We start from the raw sequence: 26,709 nt of genomic DNA, 5'->3' as shown, positions 1-26,709 counted from the left end.
ACCAGTGTAACTCAAGACCTTTTAGCATCTGCCCTATTACAGTACTTCACATGTGGGTGTGCCCTTTTCCCCTTGCCATGGGCTGATCTTCTTCATTATGGCTGCATGTGCCATTGAGTCTGTCTTATTCTGCTCTGCACTGTGGTTATATAGTCACGTTTCCCAGCAGGACAGCGGCCATTCTTTTCCGCTTCTGACTCCAATCTCGCCCATTAAGTGTTTATCCCTGCTGAGCATGCAGTCTTGATCGCTTAGAATCAATGTGCTGAGCTTGAGGGTATATATGCACAAGTCAAGAGCAACCAGTGAAGGGTGTTATCAGAGTCAATGGGAACTTACTCAGGGGAATTATCTTCATCCATCACTTCAGAATCTCCAAGAATTGACATCATGAAACTTAAAAAACCCCACACTATTCACATCTCTTTATCTTTCCGTTAGCTTTCTTTAAGGACTAAGATGTGAGGATGTGATTATTTTGGGACAAAGTCATCTCATGTGTGTAATTTTGAATGTTGACTGATCTTTAAATGATAAAAATCACCAAGCCTAAAAGATAAAAATGACTCTGAACAATTGTTACCCAGTGTTGGATCCAAGAGCAGGTCGGGACCTGGTGAGATGAGAATTGCACTTCACTCAGGCACCTTCACGCACAAGGCTAATAATGCCCTAGCCATGTGAGAAGCATGAGGCTGGAGGTGTCTCTTTCTTGGAGCACTGGCCTCCCTGGAGCTGGCTGAGGGATGGCATCCACTCAGAGGCCGATGCAGACTTATGAAGGATGACTTTTTTTTTTTTTAAGCTGGTGTATTCTAAATATCTTAAGGCTTCTTATTATTTGGAATAACGTCATCGCTACTGATCCATGTTTTCTATCATTTTTCCAGACTGATTTTGTTGGCTTTCCTAAGAAGCCTGTCATTGCTGCCCTGTTGAAAATTTCTACCCTATCCACTTTCTTTCGAGTAACTTTGCTGTGAACATACGTTAGCATATTATAAATGTAAGCTTAAAATTTATGCAGAGCTTATTTTTTGACCCCCTTGCGAGCACTGTTTCCGGGTTTAGTGTCATCTCCATTCCCATGGCATAGATGATGAAGCAGGCTGAGGGGCAGGAGCTGCAGCTGGGCAGAAACATGGCTCAGAGAGACTTCCATCTAAGACGTGGGGGGTCTTACAAGGGAGAGGAACGAGAGAGACATTTTGCTTAAAGCCCAGATTCCATGGCTGAGCACTGACCTGGATGTGAGGCTCAGCCAGTGCCCTTGTTTGCAGCCCAGTGCCTCTGTTTGTCACTTGTGTGGTGAGTCATTCCTGTAATGACAAGGATGTCATCAAATAACTAACTCTCTGACAGCCTGTTGGGAATGGAGAGGGCCTCTCTATCCTCTGTGCAGGGTCCCAGGGCACACTTTCATCTTTTATCTTGGCTTATAAATCTTCTGAACGCACCTCTCACTGTACTCCCATCCTGACCGTGTGATTCTGTCCACAAGACCACCCTACCCTAATGAGACACTCTCTTGGGATCCAGCTGTAGCCTGGATATACCTCTGGGATCCAGCTGTAGCCTGGATATAACTCTGGAATACCCTGCAGAGGGGTCAATGCCCAGCACCATATAGACATCACCTTTGGTAAGGGTATAAAGGCAGCGGGTCACATGAGAGATCATGTCATGTATGGGGCTGTTGGAGGTGTTCCCAAGTGAGGCTGGGGTGGCTGTGTGTTCTGCTTGACTCTGTGCTTGCTGAATTGTATATTCCCCTGAGTGTGTGTATCTACACAAGAATCAGGCAGATGTTGAAGAGAATATCTCAATAATGACTCCCCTCTAAGGTAGGATAGAAGAAGAAAGCATGTTCTTTCCCACAACCTCCCTGACTAAGGACGTTTTTGCTACTGCTCTGCTTAACATCTAGTTATACCAGATGGTCCTACCTCAGACCTCAAGGACCTGAGTGACAGAGAATTCGCAGAAGTCAAGATCAGTGGGGGAAAAGGGCTTTGGGTTCCTAGAGGAGGTTATAGTGAGAACAGAGGGCCTATGTATAGACGAGCTTGGCTGAAGAGTCCTGGGCCCTGGCAGTGAGTGGGACCCCTGGGGGATCGTGTGCTTGTTCTTGGGGAAGAGATGCACATGGTCCCTTGTGGAGAAAAGCCCGGGGTTAAGGCTCTGAGGTCTTTGGGCAGGGGTAGAGGATACCTACATGATTCCTGGGTTCCTGGAAGTTGGGTCTCTCACTCACTCATGGTAAATTCAATTAGGAAACAGCAGCAGCAGCAGCATCATCAACAACAACAGCAGCAGCAACACTGCTTGGGAGCAGGGCAAAAGAGATCCTAGACTCATCCAAAGCAGGAGGGACAGGATGGTTTGGCCAAAGCTGAGCTCAGTGGACTTCTGGCCTGAGTCTCCTTTCTGTACCTCCATATCCTGGATGTTGAATGCATGTTCAGGGCTTCCCCAGAAGCTGCTGTCAAAGGGACATTCTAACCCTGCAGCATCTCAGATTGACAACCAGGGAAGATTACAGAGGGAAGGCATCCATCCACAGAATGAGCGACCACACAGGGTGCTATTCAGGTTCATGTTTTATTGCCCACAAACCCAGTTTGAGAGTTCACTGTAGCCATCTACAGGACAAACGACTTCCAGGAAGGGTGGTAACTGAATTTGAAAATGCAAAAAAAAAAAAAAAAAAAAAAAAAAAAAAAGAAAAAAAGTTGAGGGTCTTGCTTTCCTTTTCCAAACTTACCCCTACTGCCGCCCCCCCCCCCCCCCAGCCACGGACTTGTGCCAGGTCATGGGATGCTCCTGGGCTGGTTGCTCATCTCCTCTGACTGTACTCCTTCAGTCGAAGCTCCTTCCTTTTGATTTTACCCGTGACAGTTTTGGGCAATTCTGCAACAAACTCCACCTGGTAGAGAAGAAAGCCATCCTGACTTAGGGCTGCTGCGGTTCCCTTCCCGTTCCACACCCTGCTTCACCCCACCTCCCTCCACAGGCTGACACCTGAGGAGACCTCCATGGCCTCCACCGAGTCTTGCAGGTTTCTCCTGATTGCCGAAGGAGGGTGCAGTCATGTAACTTGCTTTGACCCACAAACTGTGAGTGGAAGTGGAACGTGTCCTCTCCAGTCGGAAGATTTGGGAACCAGCCACTACTATCTCTATCTCTTACAGGACAAGGCAGGTGCCTCTATGGCTACCCCATCCCAGGATGAAGGATGTGGGGCAGAGGTTACAGAAGAGTCATGATAGACATGAACAGGAGACCTTCACTGCTATCAACCTCCATTGTTTGGGGGACTTGTACTATATACAGTTACATGTGACCCTCTCTGATGGGAAGTAAGGTCTTCTGATCTCTGGCTGGGGTTGTTGTCACGCATACTTTTGAATTCCAACACTCCTTTTACTGAGTGCAACCTCAGGTAACTTGAGACTCAGCTTCGTCCCTAAAAAACACGCGTGCATGCTCTTGGACTGTGGACAGGCTTCAGTAACAGTGTACTGGGGCTGGAGCCGGGCACCGAAGTAAGTACTCTAGTACACGATACTCGTTAGCCCTGCAGCCTCCCAGCACGTGCACCTTGGTAAACATGTGGATGGTGCAGGAATGCACCACAGCAGAAGGAAACAATGACTTTCTGACAGTTATGTCTCCATTTTAAACCAGCAGGGCAGTACTAGGCACAGTCCTTCACAGCTTGCTTTTTCTCCTTCTCTACTGATAAGGCATTTTATGTCAAAAATAAAAAAAAAATCTGAAACCGGACATGATGGTACATGCCTGTGATCCTGACACTCAGAAGACTGAGGCAGGGGGATTGTAAATTTGAGGCCAGTCTGTTTACATAATGAGTTTGAGGCCAGTTACACCAAGAGACACTGTCTCAAAAAAAAAAAAAAAAAAAACAAACCAAAGACAAAAACAATGTAGCAGAATGTTAAGTAAAACAAAATGAAAAAACTTTACCACCTGTTTAAATTACAGGACAATTTTCAATTTTGTGACTAAACAATTTCAGTATTATTGGATATTTTTTGCATGCTACACATGGCACTTGAAAAGCATCTCAAAATACATTGTATATTCTAAGAATAAATATTTTGTTTCCTTTTGTTAGCTTTATGTATGTTATTGGGGTTGAAAAATAGCGTTTATTTCTTACTATGAATCACATTAAAAAGTCTGAAAAGTATCCACTTTGATTTCTTCTTAAATTTTACAGGATAATAACATTCATACATTTTTAGGTGCTTTCCTGATCTTTTTCTTATGTGCAAAGTTAATGTGCCTCAATAAGTTCATTTCTGGTACAGGGTGGAGAGTTCCCAAGAAACAAAACCTTTCGGCTGACTGAACTGTCTCCCCACCCCACCATTGCTGCCCTGTGAGTGGTGAAGCAGCAGCCACTGGGAGCCCAGCACGGCTGAAGTCACCAGCCGGGGCGGTCAGGCCTGGCTCACCTTTCTGGGGTACTTGTACGGCGCTGTCACTGACTTCACATGCTGCTGCAGATCTTTGGTCAGCTGTTCCTGATTGTGCAGCAGGAACTCGGGGGTCAGGACAACAAATGCCTTCACCACCTGCAGAATGGGAGTGGAGGTTCAGATGCACGCCATCTCACAGAGCTTGCTAAACAATGTTTATCGAATGGACAAATCCACTGTAGGCTTGAGTTGATGCTGGAGACTAGGGGTTACGTGGGAAAGGAGAGGGCCAGGTTCAAATCCATGCCCTCCCCATTTCCACTGCATGCCTTGGAAAAACACCTGGCCTCTCCTCACCTTAATTTCCCTCTCTGTGAAATGGGTACAATAGGAGCACATTCTTCACAGTTTTTTTAAGATTCCATGAGAACACAAAGTATGTATGAAACACATGACCTGCATAAATTTGTTATTACTATTATCACCACTATTAATATCAATATGTATTTACTGTGTATATTGTTCTGTATCTTGAACTCAATGGGCAATAATAATTAAAATAATAAATCAAAACAGCAATGGTTGTTATTAAAATGTTGTGATAATTTATTTTACACTATTAGTTATATCCCCACTTACTTGCACAAGTCCTGGTACACAGAAGTGTTCAATAGATATTGTTGAGCCAATGAATGCATGTTCTGGAGCTTGCATTCGTGAGGTGTGTGTGTGTGTGTGTGTGTGTGTGTGTGTGTGTGTGTGTGTGTGTGTTACTGTAACTTCTCTGCAATGATGCATTGTTATCATCAACTGTAAGCCAAAATAAACCCTTTCTTCCCTTAGTTGTTTTTTTGTCAGGATATTTTATCATAGCAACAAAAAGGAAGCTGAAGGACCCATTGAGTTATCTGGGAGGCTGGGAGCTTGCGTTTTAAACGCACTGCACTGCTTTCTGACCTTAGACAAGCTACTTAGACTCCCCACGCCTTTCTTTCCTGTAATGAGAATGTAAGATCAGACCTTGGAGTACTGGGTTTTGATTTACTTAGTGTTTTTTTTTTTTTTTGCCACATCTCCAGCCTCAGGCTATTGGGTTTCCTGAGGATGCAATGATTTGGCACAGGGCAGCTCTTTCAACATCAACCTTTTTTCAGTCACTGAGGCCACAGTGCCCCCTGGTGACCACAAAGTGCACGCACACACCAGCGGCTCGACTTCCATCCTAGGTTCCCAGTTTATGCTAAGGCCTTGAAAGTATCCCTACCCCTGTCTCTCCAGCCCCTGCTGGAGAGGGCTTCCGTGTCCTCCTTACCTCTCCTCGATTCAGGTCCGGGCTGCTCACCACGGCCGACTCCGCCACCGCCGGATGCTCCGCCAAGGCGTTCTCCACTTCTGTAGGCCCAATGCGGTACCTGGAGAAACAACTGTTCTGAGAAGACGCCAGGGCTGCAGAGAACCAAGCCTGAAACCTTGTACTTCGAGGGTCACATGGCCACTTGACACGGAGGGTGGAGGTCATAGACAGCCAAAGACTCCAGACTAGTATTTTGGACTGACAAAATGAAGTATTTAGTATTAAAACTTCCGGGCTCAGGTGTTCCTGGGGATGGCTCACTTTGTGCTCCTGGAGAGGGAGGTGGCAGGGTGACAGCTCCCTGAGGGAGGAGCTCTGGATGTTTGGCTCAAGCAGCTTCCCTCAGCCCCAGAGTCCTCGAGATGCTCAAATCGTGTCCTAGCAAAGGCTGTGTCCTATTCCCTCATCTCGGTGTGCTATTTTATCCTTTAGTTCTTTGCTCCTCCCTTCCTTTTCTTTCTTCCTTTCCTGGTACTAGGGATTGAACCTAGGCCCCCACACATGGAAGGGTTTCCCCAACCCACCTTTAAAAATTTGAGAAAGATAGGGTTTTAGTAAGTTCCCCGGGCTGGCCTTGAGATCACTCTGTTGCCCAGGCAGCCTTGGACTTAGGATCCTTTTGCCTCAGCCCTCTGAGTGCCTGGAATTACAGGCCTGAGTACTACACTCTTGGCTCCTCCTCCTAACTATGTAATGTTTTACTCCCATGAACGTCATTTTAATTAAATCTTTTGGGTGCAGGGGTGTGGAGGCACCCAAACACTGAGGTATTAGGATATCCCAGACATGGACTCTGTTCAGAGTCAGGCTGAGGGTCCCATCACTAAGGCATGAAGGAATGTCAGGGAGGCAGAGTGCCATGAAGCATTTGAGGGTGCCGAGAGCCAGCCCAGGGCCAGCCACACCTACCCAGAAGCATTGATGACATCATCACTCCGGCCCAAGAACCAGAAGTAGCCATCTTCATCAACCGTTGCTCTATCTCCACTGTTGTAAAAATCCCCACATTCTACTTCAGCTGTCTTCTCTGGGCTATTCTGTAAAGAGAACGGAGTGTTTTTGTTGAAGGGAGTGAACTTAGAGTTGATGAGCTTGGGGTCCTGTCTGGGTTTGAATTCTGCACCTGGCACTGGACAAGTCCACACACTGTGGGCTGCAGCTCCATCCACGAGGCGCCGTTCAGCTCGTGTTTAAAAAACAGCATCTTACTTTTGCGGGCCTCTCCATCAGAACAGAGTTTCCATTCTCGTGAGAACCCTGGTTTTATTCAGCTCAGCATGTGCAGTGCTGGGACAGCTGAGAAGGATCAGCAGCCACGGTGAGTGAATCCCCTTTGCCAAGTGCTATCTAATCTGATCCTCACATGAGGCAGGTGCTTCATAAGGCAAGCTTTCCTATGATAATACAGAACAATGTAAAGTAAGAAGAATAATAAGAATAAGAAACAATACCAAGAAATCCAATATGCCCTTTATCTAGTTTCTTCCAATGGTAATGTCTTGCAAAGCTATTGTTTAATATTCCAATCAGGATATGGACATTGATCCAGTCTCTAATCTCTTCCAGATTTCCTGAAGTTTACTCGTGTGTGTGTGTGTGCGTGTGCGTGTGTGTGTGTGTGTGTGTGTGTGTGTGTGTGTGTGTGTGTGTGTAGCAATTTGCTCACAGGCATGGATTCCTCATCCCACACAGCAGTCAACCTATAGAGCAGCGCCATCACTAGGAGACCCTTCACAAGGCTTTTGTAAGTACGCTCACCTCCCTCTGCCCCATCTTTCTCCCCTCACCAGTTCCGATCCCCTGACAACAACTCATCTACAGGTTTTTTTTTTTCATCGACACATAATAACTGAATGTATGTGTGAGCTACAAGGTCATAACTCAACACACATATAATGGGTAAAGATCAAATATGGAAAAACAACTAAATTAAAAAATTCACCAGAAGGTTTAAAAGCATATTAAAATAGGCAGAAAGAGCCAGGGAACTGAAAATACAGCAACTGAAAACAAAACAAAACAAAACAAAAAACTCCCAAGAGAAAAAAAAATAAGGTAGCAAAGTGAACAGAGCCTAAGGGACTTGTAGGACACATCAAAGCCACCAAAGGTGTGCTTCCAGAGCCTCGGAAGGAGGGCAGGGGTGGTGTGGTGTTTAATACGTAACGGCAGAAAACGCTTCCAAACTCAAGGTCAGTGAAGCAAGCAGTGTCACATGATCTCACAGATACGGATTTTCTGAAACAGGCAAATTCACAAAGTTGGAAAGGGGCTGAGAGGTAACCAGATCTTGGGGGTGAGGGGCAGGCTGTGGGTGCTCCTGTGCTATGAGCACAGTTTCTGTTTTGGGTGTAGATTTTCTATAGACAGATGATGTGAGAGTTTCATCCTGTCACAAATTCTTTTAATGCCATTGATGTGTGCCTTGAAAATGGAGGAGTGAATTTTATAGTCTATTTTACTTCAAAACAAACAAACAAACAAACAAACAACAAACCAGGTCTCAATGGAGGAGTCTTTAACCATGGCCTTCAAGGGGCACCGCTTTATGTAAGAGTTACCAAAACAAGTACGTGACTCTTAGCCTTAATTCTCAGAAAGAAAACTCTAACAGGGAGAAAAGAAAAATTAAAGCACACACACATATTATATGATATATATGTAGGTTTGGGAATCATGGATGTGCACGTATGTGTGATTCTCAAAATTGCCTATTGGAATAACTTGGGATTTATAAAAACACCCATGGGAATGCTCCTTGAGGCTGTGGTGTGGAGATATAGCATCAGGTGAAGAATGTTTGGAGAAAATACGTGGAGTCTGAGGTTAGTTTCAGTCTGGTCACCCTTCCATGGTCTGTCTTGGAGCCTAGGAATTTCCTCTTGGGGATCACTTCTAACCAGGAAGGCCAGAGTTTGTTTGATCAGGTCAGAGTTTTGTTTGAGCAGGTTTTCTTATGGCTCAATGCAGCTTTCTGCAGTCCCCAATTTCTCATTTAGGGTATGACACCTAAAAAATGCAGACCCTAGGCCTGCTCTGTTCATTAGGACACGCAACACTTCCAGCTTTCCCTCAGCAAAGGGACAACATGGACTTATTGGAGGCCCACTCTCGTGATCCTGGGAGCCATCTTCCTCTTTCCTCATCATTTAGCTTTTAAATCCCAAGTGGGCTAGGACGGAAAGGTCTGTGACAATGTACTGAGAGCTTAGCATGTAGTTAGAATGGTTAGAGTGTCGTTAGGTTGGAGTGAAGAGAAGATGACTTGAAGAAGTCTCAGGGTGCAGAATGACCTCTATGCATCCTTGAGGCAGGGTAGGGTGGGATGCCTTTACCTCATATTCCACAAAGAGGCCTAGAGGCCTGGTGGGCTTGATCCTGATGCCAAGGTATCCTTCAGTGTTGGGCGGGAGGATGTTGCCTTTCTCGTCAATAATCTGGAACGAGAAGTCCCCACAGTTAGGGACTCGCTTAGCCCTGTGTACTACTGATTGGCTCACCACAAGACACTGACAGGATAAATGGGAACGACTCATGAAGGAACTGGCAGAAAAGAGAAGAAAACTGTCAAATTCTTTGAAATCAGCAAATATGGCGCCTGAAACCGGGGGCGCTTTGTTTCGTGGAAATCTAGATATTACAGCTGTGTCTTCAAACTGGAAGACAGTGTCACCCGAGGGCACTATTTATTATTTTTCCTCACGCACCACATGTGATGTATGCAGGTAGGCTGCATCAGTATACACAGTAATGTACTTCTCACCTGAAGCTTCCACAGGAAATCAGGGGGGAGCAGGGTGACTAGGGTGGGGGTGGGGCTGGTTCTACTCCCTGCTGTCACACATGGCTCCAACCCCAGCTGAGCTATGAAGTACTCTTCATCAGCACCCAAAGATCAAACCTGGATGTCGAAGGGTAATATGGCCTTCCCAATGGAGCCTCTCTTGACCTTCATTTCCCGCGAGACAGCACAGCTTATCCCCTGTTCACAAAAGAAGACCAAGGTTGACCAAAGCAGGGTCACATACATGGCCTCTAATAGAGGCCATTTATTGAGGATAGAATTTAGGCTATTGGCTTTGATATAGACATTGACTCAACTCTATTCAATGGACACTTGTTATTCCCAGCATGGGCTAGATCTGCACTACAGGTAGGGTTGATAGACTCTAGTGATTGAGGGAAAGATAGGGACAAAGTGGGTAAGCCTGAGGCTGTGGCACATCAGGTGGAGTGTGGAATACCTACCAGGGATGTGTCAGTTTGCACAGGAAGGCTCTGAGTCTGTTGACCATACATATCCACCTAGTTATTGGATAGTGATGGGAATCCTGCTTCGGCAAGTTGGGGATAGGTTGGGATGGTTTAGATTTTTATGCCATTCCCTCTGCCAGTATCCCTTGACCTCATCTCTCTTCCCAGTGAATTGTATTTCTCCATGTAATTCTTTGTCGTTCTCTCTAATTTGAATGCTTTACAGTAAGTACTCTGGTCTCCTCCTCTATCAAAAGGGGACAATGGACACACTTATTTCTTACTGAGCTTGAAAATGTATGGGAGCAACTCCCCCGCCCCTTTTCTTGGTGTTTTGAGATAAGGTCTCTCTATTGTGCCTACATGGGCTTGGAACTCACTATGTAGAGAGTTCCAACTGGCTTTGAACTTGTGATCTTCTGCTTAGCTGCTTAAGTGACAGGCTATGGGCATACACAGTACATATGATTCTATTGGGGAACTTTTTACACAGTATAAGGTACATACCAAACACCCAGTGAAAGACTATTAATAAGTATTATTAATCAGATCCTAAGACAAGTCCATAGAGCATTCTTTTCCTGGGGGATTTTCTCCATACAGTACTTTTGTACAGTTCAATATTTTATGGGGCTGGAAATAGCAGACATTACTTTATTAGCTCAAGGGGTCCTGGGAAGCGGCTCCATCCGACCATTAGTCATTAATGGTAAATGTGTTGGAATGACGGACTAATGAAGTCCTTGAGGTTCACAAGGTGCATGATAGTGTAAATGCCCTGACTATCTTCTAGCTCAGCCACAATCTGGGATATCATTAAGTATGTGTGTGTGTGTGTGTGTGTGTGTGTGTGTGTGTGTGTGTGTGTAGGAGTGTGTGCATATTTGCATATGGCATATACAGAAAGGCTTTGCTTCCTCATCTACTACCGCTACAATCCCATAATTTCACCTGCATTGTCCTCCTCAACACCCAGACATGAATTTTGAAAGCCAGCTCCCAACCACATCTTGGTATGTATAGCTGCCCTAGGATATGAGGGCAGAACTGGCAGGATCTGCTGATGGTCTCCGAATTGCAGAAGAGATCATTCTTTCCAACTCCCCCTGCACCCCGCCCCCCACCATGTGGCTCTCCTGGGCTAACAATCCCAGGCATAGTGTCATGGTATCTCTTTAAGTTTTGCCCAACAGCTTCCAGTTCATTGGCTTCTCAGTGAGCTGATGAGCTGTACGTTTTTTTTCCCTGCCAATTTGGGATAGATTACCCTTGAACCCCAAAGCTCTCCATTGACTTTGAGCAGACTTCAGCACGCACTGGGTCACGAGCCGATAATCCCAGGGGTGCGGAAGGGGCCTGTTCACCCACCGTCTCTGACTGTCCATAGATCTCATGGATGAGAATGCCTGTCCTTTGCTCCCATTGCTTGTACTCCTCAGGCAGCAGGCTCTCTCCGCCGGTGGTACAGTGCTCCAGGCTGGGGAACCTGAGACTTAGGGGAAGGCAAATACGTCAGGCCTCGGATGCTCTGCTGGGAACATAAGCATCCAGAGCTCAAAGCTCTGTCAGTCAGGTCATTCCCCTGTCTGCTTCCTCACTTTTTAAATCTACCTTCTGTCGTTTGACTGATGGCCATGGCCAGATGGATGCCGCTCCCTTTCTGTAAGTCCCTATTAATGTTTCTGGCAGGGGGTGAGTGGGTAGTCCTGAATATTTTGGGTCAGATCAATGATGTTTTGGTGAAGTTTGGATGCTGATGCAACAAGGAGACAAGAGTACTCAGAAGAGCTCACCCTAGAGAATCTTCCTATGGGTCCAAGAGGGACAACTTTAGACCATAAACAGCGAGAGACGAGACCCCAAGGGACACTAGGGTGTAACAGAACTATACTGCCTCATTGAGGGATGTACTGTGCTAACTGAGGGCCTTTTCTATTTCTGTGTGGAGGCTGAAATTCAGGGTTGGTAAGACTTGAGACAGGTTGGGCCATTTGTAGGAAAATACAGAAAGGTAAGAGAAAACAAAATTTGAGAGAGATCAGAAATCCAGAAAGGAGGAATTTCAGGGTAGAGCTTTAGGTGAGCATTTACATTAGTACCTCATGAGATACAATCTCTCTCTCATTTCCCTCATAGAATGTCTCTAGAGGGACCCCATAAAATAATAATTGGATTCTCTGAAGAAAATGGGAGGGAAATGACTGAAGTTTGATTCAGATGGCTCAGTTTGGAGGCTATGCATCTGTTGCGGTTAGGGAGGTAGTGGCTTCAGAGTTTCTAGAATATCTGTACATGTCCATAATCAGGAAGATTTCAAATTAGCTGAAGACCAACCCGCAAACACCAGGAAGTGAAAAGTCAAACTCCAATAAGACAGCACTACACATCCATTGGGTTGACACACATGGACTGATAGAAGCAGGTGGTGAAAATGATGTGGAACAACGGGAATCCTTCAGTCTTGACAGAGAGCACACTATGATTTAATCCTTTGGAAAATATTGAAGCTGTCTAGCATGAACTAGGTACCTGTGCCCTAGAAAAACATTAGAAAGCCTATTTATCTTCACCTGGATTGCCAGTACCACAGTTAAGCGCATCACTGGCCACCAATAGCCCAGGCAGAGGCTAACCACATCTCCATTAATGCAGGGTGGTCAAAGAGATCATGATACTCTCGTAAAGCAGGGTATTATATAGCAATAAAGATAAACTAACCATAAAAGCACACAACATGAATATGTCACAGATACATGATGGAAAAGGAAGCCAGATGGCATAGAATTAAATTGCATAAATAAAAGTTGAAAACCATGAAAAGCAGACCCATTTTCTCAGGATTTTCCGTAGCTGCTATCAAGGAAAAGAGAGGACTGGGTACCAAGAAAACTGGAGGTGATTTTACTTAGGAGTCACAAGGAGGGACGTAGAAGTCTCTGAAGCATTGACAAAATTTGATTTTTCTGACTTGGGGGAGTGATTGCATGGGCATTTCTAATAGTTCATTAACCTGTAAATTTTCATCTTGGGCAATTTTGTATGCTTGTTTTTGTTATAAACAATAACACCCCCCCCCACACACAAATGAATGAACCCTCAAAGGTATAAGGTTATAGGGTCAGGCCTTGAACTAACTAATTAGACTAATAATTATTACTACACACACACACACACACACACACACACACACACACACACACACACACACACACACCAAGGAAAAACAAACCATGGCACATCAGATACCTCAAATCCTAACCAAAGATTGCTGTTAGCAGTCAGTCAGTGCTACGTACTTGGTGATTTTCTGCTGAAGAATCATTCTGTACACGGCTGGCGCAGCGAGGCATTGAGTGATGGGGTATTTGAACAGTACCTGGGAATGGAGAGATAAGGAATTTTATTTTTGTAGCTAAGATTAAAGACGTCAGCCAATTATTAGCCCTTCGGTTATGCTCTCTCTTCCAGGAAACCTGCTTATTTTTGTGTTAATTCCTTAAATACATGTGCACTAGGCATGGATTTCATCCATGGCATGTGTCAGGTACTGTGGGGGGCAAATGCAGAAAGAGTGAATGAGTATGTTAGATAGTATGAAGGGTAGACACCAACAGAGGAGATAAAAAGGATGTGCATGAGAAGGCGGAAGTTGGTAGATGTCAAAAGAGAGATGTGGTGTTCTGTCAAGTACCCAGCAGAGGGCAATAGATTGGGTGGGTGGGTGCTCCAAGGAGCTTATGGAGGAGATGGCATTTAGTAGGGCATTATGAAACGAACACAGTGTCTGCAAACAGAAAGGTGGGGATATTCATGAAACGGGACAGAAGGATTCATGGGAAAAAAATTTCAGGAGCTAGACAAACAGTTCTCTCGCTCTCTCTCTCCCTCCCTCCCTCTACACACACACACACACACACACACAGAGAGAGAGAGAGAGAGAGAGAGAGAGAGAGAGAGAGAGAGAGAGAGAGAGAGAGAGAGAGAGCTCTTCCAATTAGGGCTGAATAAAAAAAATCACAGTATTTTATTCTCTGTACTCTGATGAATTGTGAGTCTCTGTATTGATGACCCTACATCCATGTATACACTGGCAGTACTAATTGGACTGGATGGGTTAAAAAAATTGTACACATGGTTGAGAGAGAAATGGTGAAGGGCATGGAAGGAATTGGAGGGGAGGCAGTGGGGGATGGATTTAACTAAAATACATTCTATACATGTGTGATATTACCAGACAATAAATGAAAGTATATTTCAAAAGCCTTCTTGAAAGGAAGTGAAGGCTGTGACTGGTGACTAACATGCTAATCAGTATCAAAGGTGAGGTAAGACGCTAGTCTTGTCCTATTCCAAGGGCTTAATTTTGATACTTTGTTGTAATGAGTCACACCCCCACCCCACCTGCACACCTGCTACTTGGCTCTTGCAGATCAGGGCCCAGAGATTTGGACTTATCCTACTTACTTCCATTTCTCAACATACGTATTGTGGGTTTCCTACCCACAAAGTCTGATCTATAGATCCAAAGAATAGCTAAGAAAGATGCATTTTATTCCATCTCACATTGTGATCTTGATACCGTGACTGTGATTCACTGTCCCCACATGGCGAGATGCTCAACACCAGGAATACTTTAATTACACAGCCTTCTTGGGGTTACCTGAGCCTTTCTCAGCTGGGTCCAGCTTTGGGAAACACGCATGTCCTCCGAGAAGGTTTTGATTCTGGGAAGTTGGTCTTCTTACCTCTACAATGACTTTGGGGTCGAACTGAGGGAGGTGGTGGATGAATATTGTAGCCCCTGATGCCCATGGTTCGATCATGGCCCCCACGGTAGCCAGAATCCATCCTGGGTCTGACATGCACCACAAGATGTCAGATGTCTTCAGGTTCAACAATTTCCTGCTGACTCCAAAAGACAGTGGCCTCAGCTTTGCCAACATGGGGGGGGGGTGTTGGCAAGGGCCGGGGAGCATTTTCAGCTAAGGAATCACCTCTCTCACTCATTTCATGAGATTTGTGGGGGGGCTCCAGACACCAAAGGTGTCCCACCACTTTGTATTTCTGGGACACATGTCACTGAAACTAATTCCCTGCTAATGACCCCTCAGACCTTTGCTAGAAAAGCTGGGGTGGAGTCTTCTGCTGTCTCACTGGGTCTGAATCAGTCACTGATATAACACTTGGTGACTCTGGAAGCATCTCTGTAGCAGAAACAGTGGCAGTGTGGGTTAATGAAAACCTGATCTAACCAGCGCTGTTTGACTGCTCTTGGTCATGAGCCAATGCATCCCCTATTTACTCTTTGGCTTGAAGTGTTTGGTGTGGGCTTTTCATCATTTGCAATGATTAGTCAAAGGGCACTGACCAGAAGCTGAAGAGGAGGGCCTCCTGCTTATCTGCCTTCTCTTATTCCTGTCCTGGATAGTAACTTAGAGAACAGTGCTCAGTCTGTTCTGAATATTACCACTTGGAGAGGAAGCAGGTAAGAGTTGCAGACCATTGGCTTAAGATTACTGAGATGATTCACCAAGGCTTAGCTCCACATATTTTTGTTCAAAGTCAGAGCTAGTCACCTGTTGGAACTCAGTTCCTTGTCCTCCGTTAGTGAGAAATGCCACGTCTGTTTTTCCCATCATAGAGAAGGGAGGGGGCTCTCAGCACAGGTGTCTTTCACCCACTGTCAGAGACACAGTGACTTGTTCCTTGTGTGGCTTACAGAATGTCCTCTTGTGAGAGTGCTCAACAGAATCCAAAGGGGCCTCCTGTGTCACCCTGGGTCTGTGTCAGCTAGCATTCAGGATCCCAGATTTCCGTCTCTCACACCCTCAGAGGTTGAAGTGGAGAACAAGGTGGAGACACTTCCATTCAGAGTGTCATCTCCTCAACATGCCCATGTGCACACACCCCTTGCCTTAGAGCTGGAAGCCAGCCTTTATTATTATTTTTTATTAAGAAATTTTCTACTCACCCTACATACCACCCACAGATCCCACCTCCTTCCTCCTCCTACATCCTTACCCTCCCTCCCAAGCCACCCCCATGCCCACATTCTCCAAACCAAGGTCTCCCATGGGGAGTCAGCAGAGCCTGGGCACACAGAGCCGAGGCAGGTCCAAGCCCTTCCCCGCCACACCAAGGGAAGTCAGCTTTTAAACAGGTACTCTTTCCCTACCATGAAGGGACACAGGACCGGAAGGCAAGTCCCTGGTTGTGCTTTGCCATTTTGGGGAAACCTGTGGTCCCACTGGTGAAGAAGATGGCCATAGGATCCTTCATCTTTGACTTAACACAGGTGTGATCTGGGGGTACTGATCTGCCAAGAGAGTTGAGGCAAAAGAAGAAAAATCACACTGTTGCTTTCCATCTTCTGACGAAGCATCGGGAAGCATTGAGTGGGGAACCTGGAAATCTTCAAGGCTGGAGGGCAAGCTGGTGTTCCCACGGGCAGGCATTAGCCTGACCATGGGGGTGACTGGACAAATGGACTGATGTGTCTTCAGTTGAAAAATGGGAAAAAAAAACCTGCATGGACGAAGAAATCACAGAACACTCAGATAGCCCTGTCTATACTGCAGCATATCCTAAGAGAGTGGGAATGGGAAGCTGTTTGAAGCTTCCAGCAGCTCTGGGTGGTGAGCAAGGTGAGCAAGGTGTCCCTTCAGCCTGCTTGTTGTCGGGGCATCTTCCCACTGGATACTTCTGAGTCTCCTCCTATTGAAGAGACACGCTGTGTAGGCTTTTGTTTGTTTGTTTTCTCCTGAAAATAACCTAAGTGCCGAGGAAACGCCAGCACAGCTGGCCTTGCTAAGTAGGACACAGCGTCACCCTGACTCTGGGGAATCTGAGTGATTTCTCAAACATTTTCATGATTTTCAGCGAAGTCTCTGGTTTTGTGAGAGGTCATTTCCTGTCACTGTTGAAGCAAATGGCTTTAGAAATGGAGGTGTTACTCCAAGGAAGCAAGCCTCACATGGTCCCTGCCTGTGCTGTGGATATTGTGGGAAACATCCAAATGCTCACAGGAGTGTTTCATGGCAGGGGAAGGGTCTTTCTCCAGTCCTACCTTAAGCAAGGTGTCCCCAAAGGTACCCAGGCGAGGGAGAGTCTTTCCCCTAAAGCTGTTGTCCTACAATCTCACTGCAATTAGAAATCCAGTTTCTTATTCTTGTTTGTTTTTGAGAAATGATCTCACTGTGTAGCCCTGGCTGTCCTGGAACTTGCAATGTAGACGGGTCTGACTTTGAACTCACAGAGATCCACCTGCCCCTGCCTCCTGAATGCTCAGATCAAAGTTGTGCACTACTGCACCCGTGCTTACGTTGTTTCGGAGTTTCACCTTGAAAGTTTATGTTCATTAAACCTCTTCATATATGTGTTTATACACACACCACACACACATATGTATGTATGTATAACGGTTCCTTATCTGCATGGAATATGCAGCACACTTGTCTATGACTTTATAATGCTCCTTTGCTTGGCCTCAGGGCTGAGTGTATATTAATGACAAAACATGGAAGTTCAACTTACTGATTTTACAAAGCACCAAGGGCCAAGGAAGCCAAGGAAGGGAAGGAAGAAGCCCAGGGTCTCACAGCAGTGGGGTGGCATGGTAAGAAGGGAGTTGCTGGCACAGAGTCTCGTGGGCCTCCTGCACCAGTCACCGATCTCCCAGTGCTTCGGGGTACAGGGTCTCCTCCCCAGTCTGTATTCAGAAACCACATTTATCAGACCAGAAACTCACTTAATCAGTGACCGGAAGTTGAGCCACCCTTCATGGCTATGATCAGACACCACCAGCTTGGTTTTCAGGGTAGGACACTCAGAAGCTACAGAGTCCACCTCTGGGACGAGGCTCCCTGTGGTCACAATGGCTTTTGCTTGAGACGTTTGTAGTCGGTAGAGGATGTCCTTGGCTTTCAGCTGGGTAGTCCCAGGCATGAAGACAATCCCTGGGGGTGAGAAAGGATGATTTGATTTCACATCAATGGGCTTAGGCCTGGCTCATCTGCTGAGAATTCCCACAATACTGTGAAAAGTAAGACCCACAGACCACCATGTTCTACACCACGGGGAATGCAGAATCTCACATCTTGCACCAAATCTGCTTAGTCATAATCTGAATCTTAATAAGATCTCCAACTTATTCCTGTGAACATAAACATTATAGGCTCTTCCTTAGCTCTTTCTAGAAGAATCCAAACAGAGGTAGATGGACCCTGATTTGCACACACTTAGGCCAGATCAGGTAATAGTGCCTGTGAGGACTTGCTGCATCTCAACACTCCCTGCCCCAATTCCTCTTCCTCCCCTGTTAGTCCTTTGAAGTTATCTTGAATGTCCTTTGTTCCTTTTACCTCAGATTTAGCCACATTGTCCTATGAGTGTTCCTGTGTCCTCTTTATCAATGCCAACCCAGCCACCACCAGTGAGTTCAAGCCTGGATGTTCTACTGAAGTCACAGCCTTACTAGATGCCCTTCTGCATCTCCCTACCACCTCAAGTCCACAAAGCACAGGCCATTTCCCTCCCCATTTTTCTCTGCATGAACACCCGTGCCCTCTGTTTCTAGGGAGATACCCTACTCCCGATTCTGACATCGAAGGCCACTCTTTATCTTCCATTCTTGCTCTTTATTTTTCTCTTTCAAAATGGCTGTGTGTGCATGCATGTGTGTGCACGCATGTGTGTATGCATATGTGTATGTGTGCATGCACACACTAGTCCTGACTAGTAGTTTTTGCATGTGGGGAACCCATTATTGGACCACCTTACTTTATGTCTACCCTTCTTTAATTTTCACCTCAGAGGACTCAGCTATAGTCTTGGGATTCCTTAGTTCTATAGATGCATGGTTTTTATTTTCTATATTTTCTCTACCTTTGCTCTTAGTTCTTGATTTTATATTATATTCTGTTAGATAATGAAAGGGAAAAAAGAAGAGAGGAAGGGGCCAAAGAAAGAAGGGAGAAAGAGAGAGAGAAAGAGAGAGAGAGAGAGAGAGAGAGAGAGAGAGAGAGAGAGAGAGAGAGAAGAAAAGCATGTTACAGGAATATGCATGATGAGATGAGAGAGATGATTGCAAGAAAAGAATCCATGTGTCCTGCCACAGTTTGCATATTAAGGATCCCCAAAAGGCTCATATGTTGAAGGCTTGATCCCTAGCTGGTAGATTCAATGCTAAAAGGTGTTTGGATGACAAGGGCTGTGAGCTAATCAATGATTAATCTATAGATGGACTCATAATAGAATGAACCATTGAGAGGCGGTGGGAAGTGGGTCCTTGTTGAAGTAGGTCATTGAAGGTTATCTTGTTCCTGGTCTCTTCCAGACTCTTGCCTTTTGTTTCCTGGTTCCATGAGGCAGGATGCTATGTTCCAGCACATGAGCCCATGATGATCTGCCTCACCTCAGGCAGCAGTGGAGCCAGGCAGAGCCAGGCAGCCATGGGCTGAAACCAGGAGACAAGGAAACATTTCTACTCCTAACTTGATGTTTTCTCAACTATTGGTCACAGCAATGCGAGTCTGAAATACAAAGCTCCACATGGATTGCAAATTATACATGAATGTGTATAAGTAATTTTAAAAGGAAGGGAAAACTCTGCATGAGATTTTTAATTAATATCATGTAGATGTCATGATACAAATAAAAATCCTCCCCACAAGCCTACCAGAGTAGTTAGTATTCAAGACAGTTAAGAGCTATTGATGCAGAGCCAAACCATGTAAAAGCCTTATTGGGGAAAAAGATTCACAACATCATGCAGGAGGAATCAGGTGAATAGTGCCTGGCTTGAGGGATGAACTATTCATCATGGATGCTGGGAGAAGCCCACTTCCCACACACCCTGATGTGGCATACTGAGGGAGACACAGCCTTGTTTTAAAGGATTGCAGTCAAATACAGTGAAACTGAAGAGAACTGCAAAGAAAGAGCCATAAGTCCAAACATTGAGCTGAATTCCACCAAACAGCTGGCTTGGATGCTTCAAAAATGTTGCCGTGCAGAAAAGTCTGAAATACTGTAGATTAAAGGAGGTGGAGGAGACCTGAGAACCACATACAATGCATGATTCTTGACTGGATTTAAAGAGAAATTGGCTCAAAAGGATATTATTTAGACAACAGAAGAATGTTTGTTACTAATGTGCATGGATAACTGTAGCGCACCAATCTTAGTCTTTGGGTCATAACTCCACTGTGAGTTTGTGAAGGAAACATCTTGGGTTTTAGCAGATTTTTCAGGTGAGTCCAACCCGGTGCTTGTAGGTCTCACAATATCCACAACAGATTTCTTGAAAGAGGAAGGGAGGGATTCATGATATTATGTTTAGAGCATATTAATGCTGGTGTGTTAGGGAAAGAGGAAGAAAGTGTGTGAGTGTATGTGAGTGGGAGAGAGAGACAGACTTGAAGAATAAGGAAGGTATAGAGAAGAGGAAATACTTTGTCTCCCACTGAGGTGTCCATCTTCAGAGGGAGGGACAGAGGCTTCCTCTATGGTTCTAGTGTAGAAGCTTCATCAGTACCAGGCTAGGTGCATGGCATCTACCATCCCAACACCCAGGTCCAGTGGGTCCCACGTGATTCACTGACCTGTTCGAAAGCAGCCCACTGTCACTAGCCACCACTCGGGCACTCGAGGCAGAATCAAGGCCAGGCGATCTCCCTGCTTCAGGCCACAAGTCTGCTCAAAGACGTTGGCAGTACGACGGGTTAAGTCCCTCAGCTCTCGGAAGCTCCACTTTATCTCATCTCCTTGGCTATTCACCCACCACAGGGCCGGACCTGGGCCTCTCTTGCCCTCCTAGTTAAGATTATATACCAAGCATCACATCACTTCCTGCTTCCAAGGAAAAGGACAATCCACTTCCATAGTCACATTCCAGTGTGAGCCTAGCACAGTGAGATTCCATCTTAAGACATTAACAGACTCCAGAGAAGTAGGAAAATAATTGGGGACTACCCAAAGTCACATGTGACCATAAATACCCTTCAAGCTTCCCACTGAAGACAAACACATCCTTTTCTCCATATATCTGTTGTAGGGCTATATAGATCAATGGTTCTCAACCTGTGGGTCGTAACCATTGAAAAACACATATTTCTGATGGTCTTAGGAACTGAGACATGGCTCAGCAGGAAAATTACAGTTATGAAGTAGCAACAAAAATAAATTTATGGTTGGGGGTTCCTAAAACCATTGGAAATATGTGTTTTCTAGTTGTTGCTACCCACAGGTTGAGGACTGCTGAGATAGACAGTGAGTTCCACCTCAGTTTTCTCATCAATAAAATGGGGACAACAATATTGCCTAAACAACTTTAGATAAATAAACCACATTAACAGTATTTGGCACAAAATAGTTGCTCAATAAAATATTATCATAACAAAAAAAGGCTAAAGTAGTTGCTAAATGTTTGGGTAATGTTTTAAAATTAAGGTATTACTAGAGGTTAGGGTATAAAGATAGAAGAGCAGGAGGCTACATGTCCTTCTTTCCTCACAGAAACACCAACCAAATAATAACAAATTGACCAAAGTAGTTTGTGAGAACTCTAGAAACTAGTGAAGAGTCTGCAACAGTTTAGCAGCTGCCCACAGTTAAAGCCACACTCAGAATGTAGGGCATTCTGTGGTATTCTTTCTTGACCTTGCTCCTGAGCTTCTGGTATGGTGTAGCACAGTTGAAGGGAAGCCATCTAATTCTGGCTCAATGAAAAGACTAGAACTTGTTTGCAATGTCTTGGCCTCTTCAGGAGCCACTGGGTGAACCGCTTTCTCTCCTGCCTGATTTGAAGGCCTCAGGGGAACAGCACCAGGGTTTGATTCTTAGGCTGGGTATCTCTGTACCAGCAGCAGGGTCTATGGTGTATAAAGACTTGTGGGCATCAAGGGCCAAGGGATGATGGAGGAAGGAAGTCAGCAGAACTGCCAAGGCCCTTAGAAAAAGCACAGGTGAATTCCCAAAAGGAAGTGGAGTTAGTAACACTGGCCATGTAAATGTGAAAATAGGTACAGTATGGAAGACACACAAATAGGACCAGAGAAGATAAATGTCATAAAGGCTTGAGAGGACATTAAACCCTAACCTGACCACATTAGTGATGGTCTTTACTTACATTAGCTAGTGCACATGACTGCAAAATAAATGGGCTTTCCCCCACATGTCCAACTTTCAACCAGTGACCACAAGGCATACAAAAGTACTGTCTATTCAAAGAGACAAAACAGAGTCCCAGAAACAGAAGCCCAAACTGTATGGACTTTAGCTATTAGACAAAGATGTTTTTCAATATTTGTGTTAAATTTGCTCAAACAGCTAAAGAAAAACCCAAAGATGAAAAGGAGAACAGAAATGGTCCAAATGAATCAAACGATACTATCAATAGAGTGGTTACCTTCTAAAAGAGAGATAAGTTGAATTCTAGGACCAAAAACACAGTCATTGAGTGGGCATGTGCTAGGGCATGATTCATCAGGAGATCCAAACAGGTAGGAGAAAGACTAGATGAAGATGAATACAAGTCATTTGAAGTTGTTGAGCATAAGGAGCACAGCGAGGAAAACTGCATTTTCCAGACCCGTATCCATGTTCCTGGAGTCTCAGCAGAAGACAGCCATCCAGCTTTTCTGCAGAAACAACGGCCCCAAACTGCAGGGTTTGAGGAAAGACCTGCATCATCTAATACAAACAGCTCAACAACTTCCGGACAAGCCCAGAGACCCAAGTGAATTATAATTGAAACGCAAAGGCCAGAAGCACAGGAGTGATCTTGAGGGCCCAAAAGAAAAGCAACACACGGTGTCCAAGAAATCCTCAAGGAGACTGTCAGTCAAGTTCTGAGTAGAGGTTTATGCAAGGTGGGAGGAGATGAGATCATGTATTTGAAGACCTGAGAGAGAAAAAGCAACAGCAACAACCACCAATTACTTCACTTTTTTTTTTCCAAATGTGAGGGAGAAATTAGGATATTCATAGACAATTCAAACGGGAAAGAATTCATCACCACCAGACTTCAAGAAATTACCTTGAAATGCAAGGAACTGGAAATTAACAAACATGAAAACACAATGTTTTCTTGCAAACATGGTGACATGTATGAGTATGATACCATTATTGTTATCCATTGGCTTGTAACTCTACCATATTTAAAATAATTTAACATAACTATTTATTTAGTTGTGTGTGTGTGTGTGTGTGTGTGTGTGCGCACATGTGCGTGTGCCTGTGCATGTTTAGGTATGCATGCCACAGCATGCATGTGGACACCAGAGGACAACTTTTGGAGCTGATGCTCTCCTACTCTGTGGACCCTAAGGATAGAATTCAGGTTGCCATGTCTGGCAGCAGCAAGCGCCCTTACCTGCTGAGCCATCTCACTGGCCTCTTCAGTTATATTGAAAAGACAATGATAAGGCTATGGTAAAGTGCACTCTAAGAAGGCGAAATTTGTGTCACTGGGACCATAAAGTTGGGGTTGAATAGGATAGGACTGTGGGGAGTAGGGTTTCTTCCTTATGTGATTGAGACTGAGCTGTTGAAAGTTAAAAAGAGACTCTTCATGCTACAGAATATTATATGCACTCTTCATGGTAAGCACAAGAATATAGTTACAGAATACACACAAAAGGGAATGAAAAGAAAATCACACATGTTGGCATAGAAACTCAACATAAAGTAACAAAGGACGGCTTGAAGAAAGAAAGAGAACGGCAGGACAAACAGAGCATTGTTTGTCCCATTTGCGGTCTTATCCCCATGTTGGTTACTCCTCAAGTTGAGTGAAGTGTGTAAGAGACAGATTGGAAGCAAGTCGGTGTGAATGTGATCTTTTATGGATATATTTGGGGACTGTTTCAGGATTCCACAGAAACTATATACACAAAGTGCCTGAGGACTCAATAGTAACATATGTCTTAATTTCCAAGAACAACCGGGCTTACACATTGGTATTTTAAGTACCTTAGTGAGCAACTGATTCCACTGTAAGCTGTCTAGTTTACAGCTCATTTTTGTTTCTTGTTTTCTAATGAATTATCTGCCAAGATCCCAGGCTACCTCTCCTGAGTCTATTATATTTCCATCTTATGTCTTACAAATTAAATATGTTGAAAAGTCAGTGAAGTAAACAGCGGCAGTTCGGGCAGTGCTGTTGAGTGATCCAGGGATCAGTTTCCGAGTGATGCTTGCTAGTGAGCCATGAGACCAGCCTGAGGTGTGATGAGTGGAACAGAAAGTGGAGGCTTTCACAGGATCACCAACAAGGAAGGACCCAAAGTTAACCCATCCCACAAGTGTTTACTGAGGGACTACCATGTGTGAGGCACCAAATGTCACTGCAGGCTAACAGTGAACGGGTCTCAGTTACTAATCATGAGTGAGGTAGTTGGAAACATTGAAGCAGATAGATCAAAGATATTGGAAATGAATATAAATGAGATGGGGTGCTTGTAATTGGGGCTGGGAGGTGTTGGAGATACAGATGAAATGGCAATGGCTGACTATGATGTTATGAAATCCAGCCATCCTGATCTTCCCTACAGGAAGATTTACTTGTTTGTTAATCCCATAAGCTGGTGTATGAACTCACTAACCAGAACTTATGGAGGAAACATGGAACAAGCTAATACCATTGCCCCTCATCACCACTTTCTTCTTTCCCAACCCATCTCATGCTCTCGATATTCTCAACTAGACTTATTGTCTCGGCAATGAAGACGCCCATTTATTTCTGAAGCAGAGGTGCTCTGACCTCTCGGAGAGCAAGACTAGGCTAAAGGTTGGGTTGTGGAGGCAGCCAGGCTGGATCCAAATTCTGCTTCCCTGTTTGTTAGATAGGTAGGAGGTTTCAGCAGGTCACTCGAACCCTTGGGTCCCCAGTTTCCTCATCTGGAAAATGGGAATAGCAGAAGATCAAATGTAAAATGACTGATGTGGAACAGAAGCGCGTTCTCCATGACAGAGGGCTGTATTTTCCTTGGCACTGCCATGAAAGTTCTGAGAACAGACGGCAGAAGAGGCATGTTGCCCTTGAACGGTAACCTATGAGTGCATGCTCCTAGGGAGCATAACATCTACAGCTACTCCCCAACTTCATCTTAGCTGAATTATCTCTGTACAAAGATGGGTGCTGCATCTCTGCCAGGGCTTGTCAACTAGACCTGAGTGGCTCAAAACATCACATCTGTCTGCTGCAATTCCCAGTACCACTCCTACGTGTCTGTCCATTTGTGTCTTGGGAAAAGACAGGCCAAGGGGGATTTTCTGTAGAGATATGGGATGCCTCTGCAGGCTACAGAGACTGCCTCTAACCCTAAGGCCACTCTCAAGAAGGTAGCTGACATGAAGGATCTCAGGGAGACTTGTCACTGTCACAGGATGACAGGTGACAAGATTTAGATAAATGTGGCAGATGCTCCTGTGCACATTCTGAAAGCCTGTACCCTCTCTAGGCATGGCTTCCAGACCAGCCTGAGGTGTGATGAGCTGAACAGTTCGACTTTCTCACTAACTGAAGGTGAGCACTCAAACCTCCATAAACCTGCCAGTTTGAACTTTGTGCTAGATCATGGTTATGGAAGAATAAACATTCATCAAATTATTTTACCCATTGTACAAGTGAGTTTTAAGAATAAATTTACCACAATTTCACAGAAAAACAAACAAACAAACAAACAAACAAACAAACAAACAAGCAAACCCACTGAAGCTCAGAGAAGTAAGAAAATACCCAGACGAGGTATCAAGCCCTCTGATGTAAGCCTTTCCCACTACATGGCTACCTTAAAGAAGCCATGGGCTCCTCTGTATCTCTGGAGAATCCATGCATCCCTCTTTACCCAGTTAGTGCAAGATAAAGCCATCAGGCTACTCTTATTCCCATGCTCCATCACCATGACCTCTTACCTCCTCCATTTGAGCCCAGTAGTCCAGCACATCTCTTGCAAAGTTAAATTCCTCAGGTGAATCATAGTCTTTCCATCTTTGAGTTCCAGCTCCTGAGGTAGATGCACTGTGCTGCTGAGAAGAGCTTGGGGAGGAGCTATGGAAGAATTTGAAGATGCCCCATGAGAACTGAAACTTCTTCAGCCACTGCATATTGGGATGGTCCTCTGGTATGAAACACAGAACATTCAAGTCACTGCCTGCCTTGCGAAGAGATGGGTTACATGCCAATCACCCTGCAGGAGTCTTCTCCATATAGTGTTGATGTGTGGTCCTGATCCATTGCTAAAATTACCTCTTGCTTCAGATGGGGATTTTTCTACCCAGTTGAAGGACCACAAGGTGCAAAATGCCAGTGAATGACTGTAACTGCTACATTTGCTTGGGACACATTCCTGGAGTTCTCTTACATCTCCCTCTGATTTGATTCCTGGGTGGTAGCCATGTGGCCATCCCATTTGCAAACCCTGTTCAAAACCATTTGCAAACCTTGTCAATGGGACAAGTTATCTTTACTCTGGAGACCTTTCTTCCTGTCAAGCCCAAACTAGTAGTTTCCATACAAACTGCCATATATTCATCTAAATCCTATCCCCAAAAGCTGATGATGGGTCAAAAGCTCAATATTCATCCCTGGGAATTTTAAACACAAGCTAGAGCAATCACAATCTCTCTCAAAATTGTGTGTGTGTGTGCGCGCGT

At 44.9% G+C, this 26,709-nt stretch overlaps 1 protein-coding gene across 2 annotated transcripts in view; it reads right to left on the bottom strand.

Moving 5' to 3' along the window:
- Positions 1 to 2,582: 2,582 nt before the first annotated feature.
- Acsm1 (acyl-CoA synthetase medium chain family member 1) overlaps positions 2,583 to 26,709 on the bottom strand; it is a 39,031-nt gene continuing 14,904 nt past the window's right edge. The window contains exons 3-16 of one of the 2 annotated variants that reach the window (XM_042282588.2): positions 25,969 to 26,174; positions 20,655 to 20,865; positions 17,801 to 18,008; positions 16,229 to 16,369; positions 14,799 to 14,955; positions 13,350 to 13,429; positions 11,422 to 11,545; positions 9,701 to 9,781; positions 9,135 to 9,236; positions 6,709 to 6,836; positions 5,758 to 5,857; positions 4,482 to 4,601; positions 2,801 to 2,926; positions 2,583 to 2,676 (exon numbers count right to left, since the gene is read on the bottom strand). In XM_042282588.2, the coding sequence (XP_042138522.1) occupies positions 2,837 to 2,926; positions 4,482 to 4,601; positions 5,758 to 5,857; positions 6,709 to 6,836; positions 9,135 to 9,236; positions 9,701 to 9,781; positions 11,422 to 11,545; positions 13,350 to 13,429; positions 14,799 to 14,955; positions 16,229 to 16,369; positions 17,801 to 18,008; positions 20,655 to 20,865; positions 25,969 to 26,160 (1,734 nt within the window). In that variant the 5' untranslated portion in view covers positions 26,161 to 26,174 and the 3' untranslated portion in view covers positions 2,583 to 2,676; positions 2,801 to 2,836. Of the gene's footprint in view, positions 2,677 to 2,800; positions 2,927 to 4,481; positions 4,602 to 5,757; positions 5,858 to 6,708; positions 6,837 to 9,134; positions 9,237 to 9,700; positions 9,782 to 11,421; positions 11,546 to 13,349; positions 13,430 to 14,798; positions 14,959 to 16,228; positions 16,370 to 17,800; positions 18,009 to 20,654; positions 20,866 to 25,968; positions 26,175 to 26,709 lie in introns of both variants that reach the window. The other variant, XM_042282586.2, reaches the window with a different exon arrangement.

This window comes from Peromyscus maniculatus, chromosome 1, assembly GCF_049852395.1.
Source record: "Peromyscus maniculatus bairdii isolate BWxNUB_F1_BW_parent chromosome 1, HU_Pman_BW_mat_3.1, whole genome shotgun sequence".
In the NCBI taxonomy this organism is placed as follows: Eukaryota; Metazoa; Chordata; class Mammalia; order Rodentia; family Cricetidae; genus Peromyscus; species Peromyscus maniculatus.
Note: the sequence above shows the minus strand (reverse complement) of the source record. Positions and strands in the feature narration are given on the sequence as shown.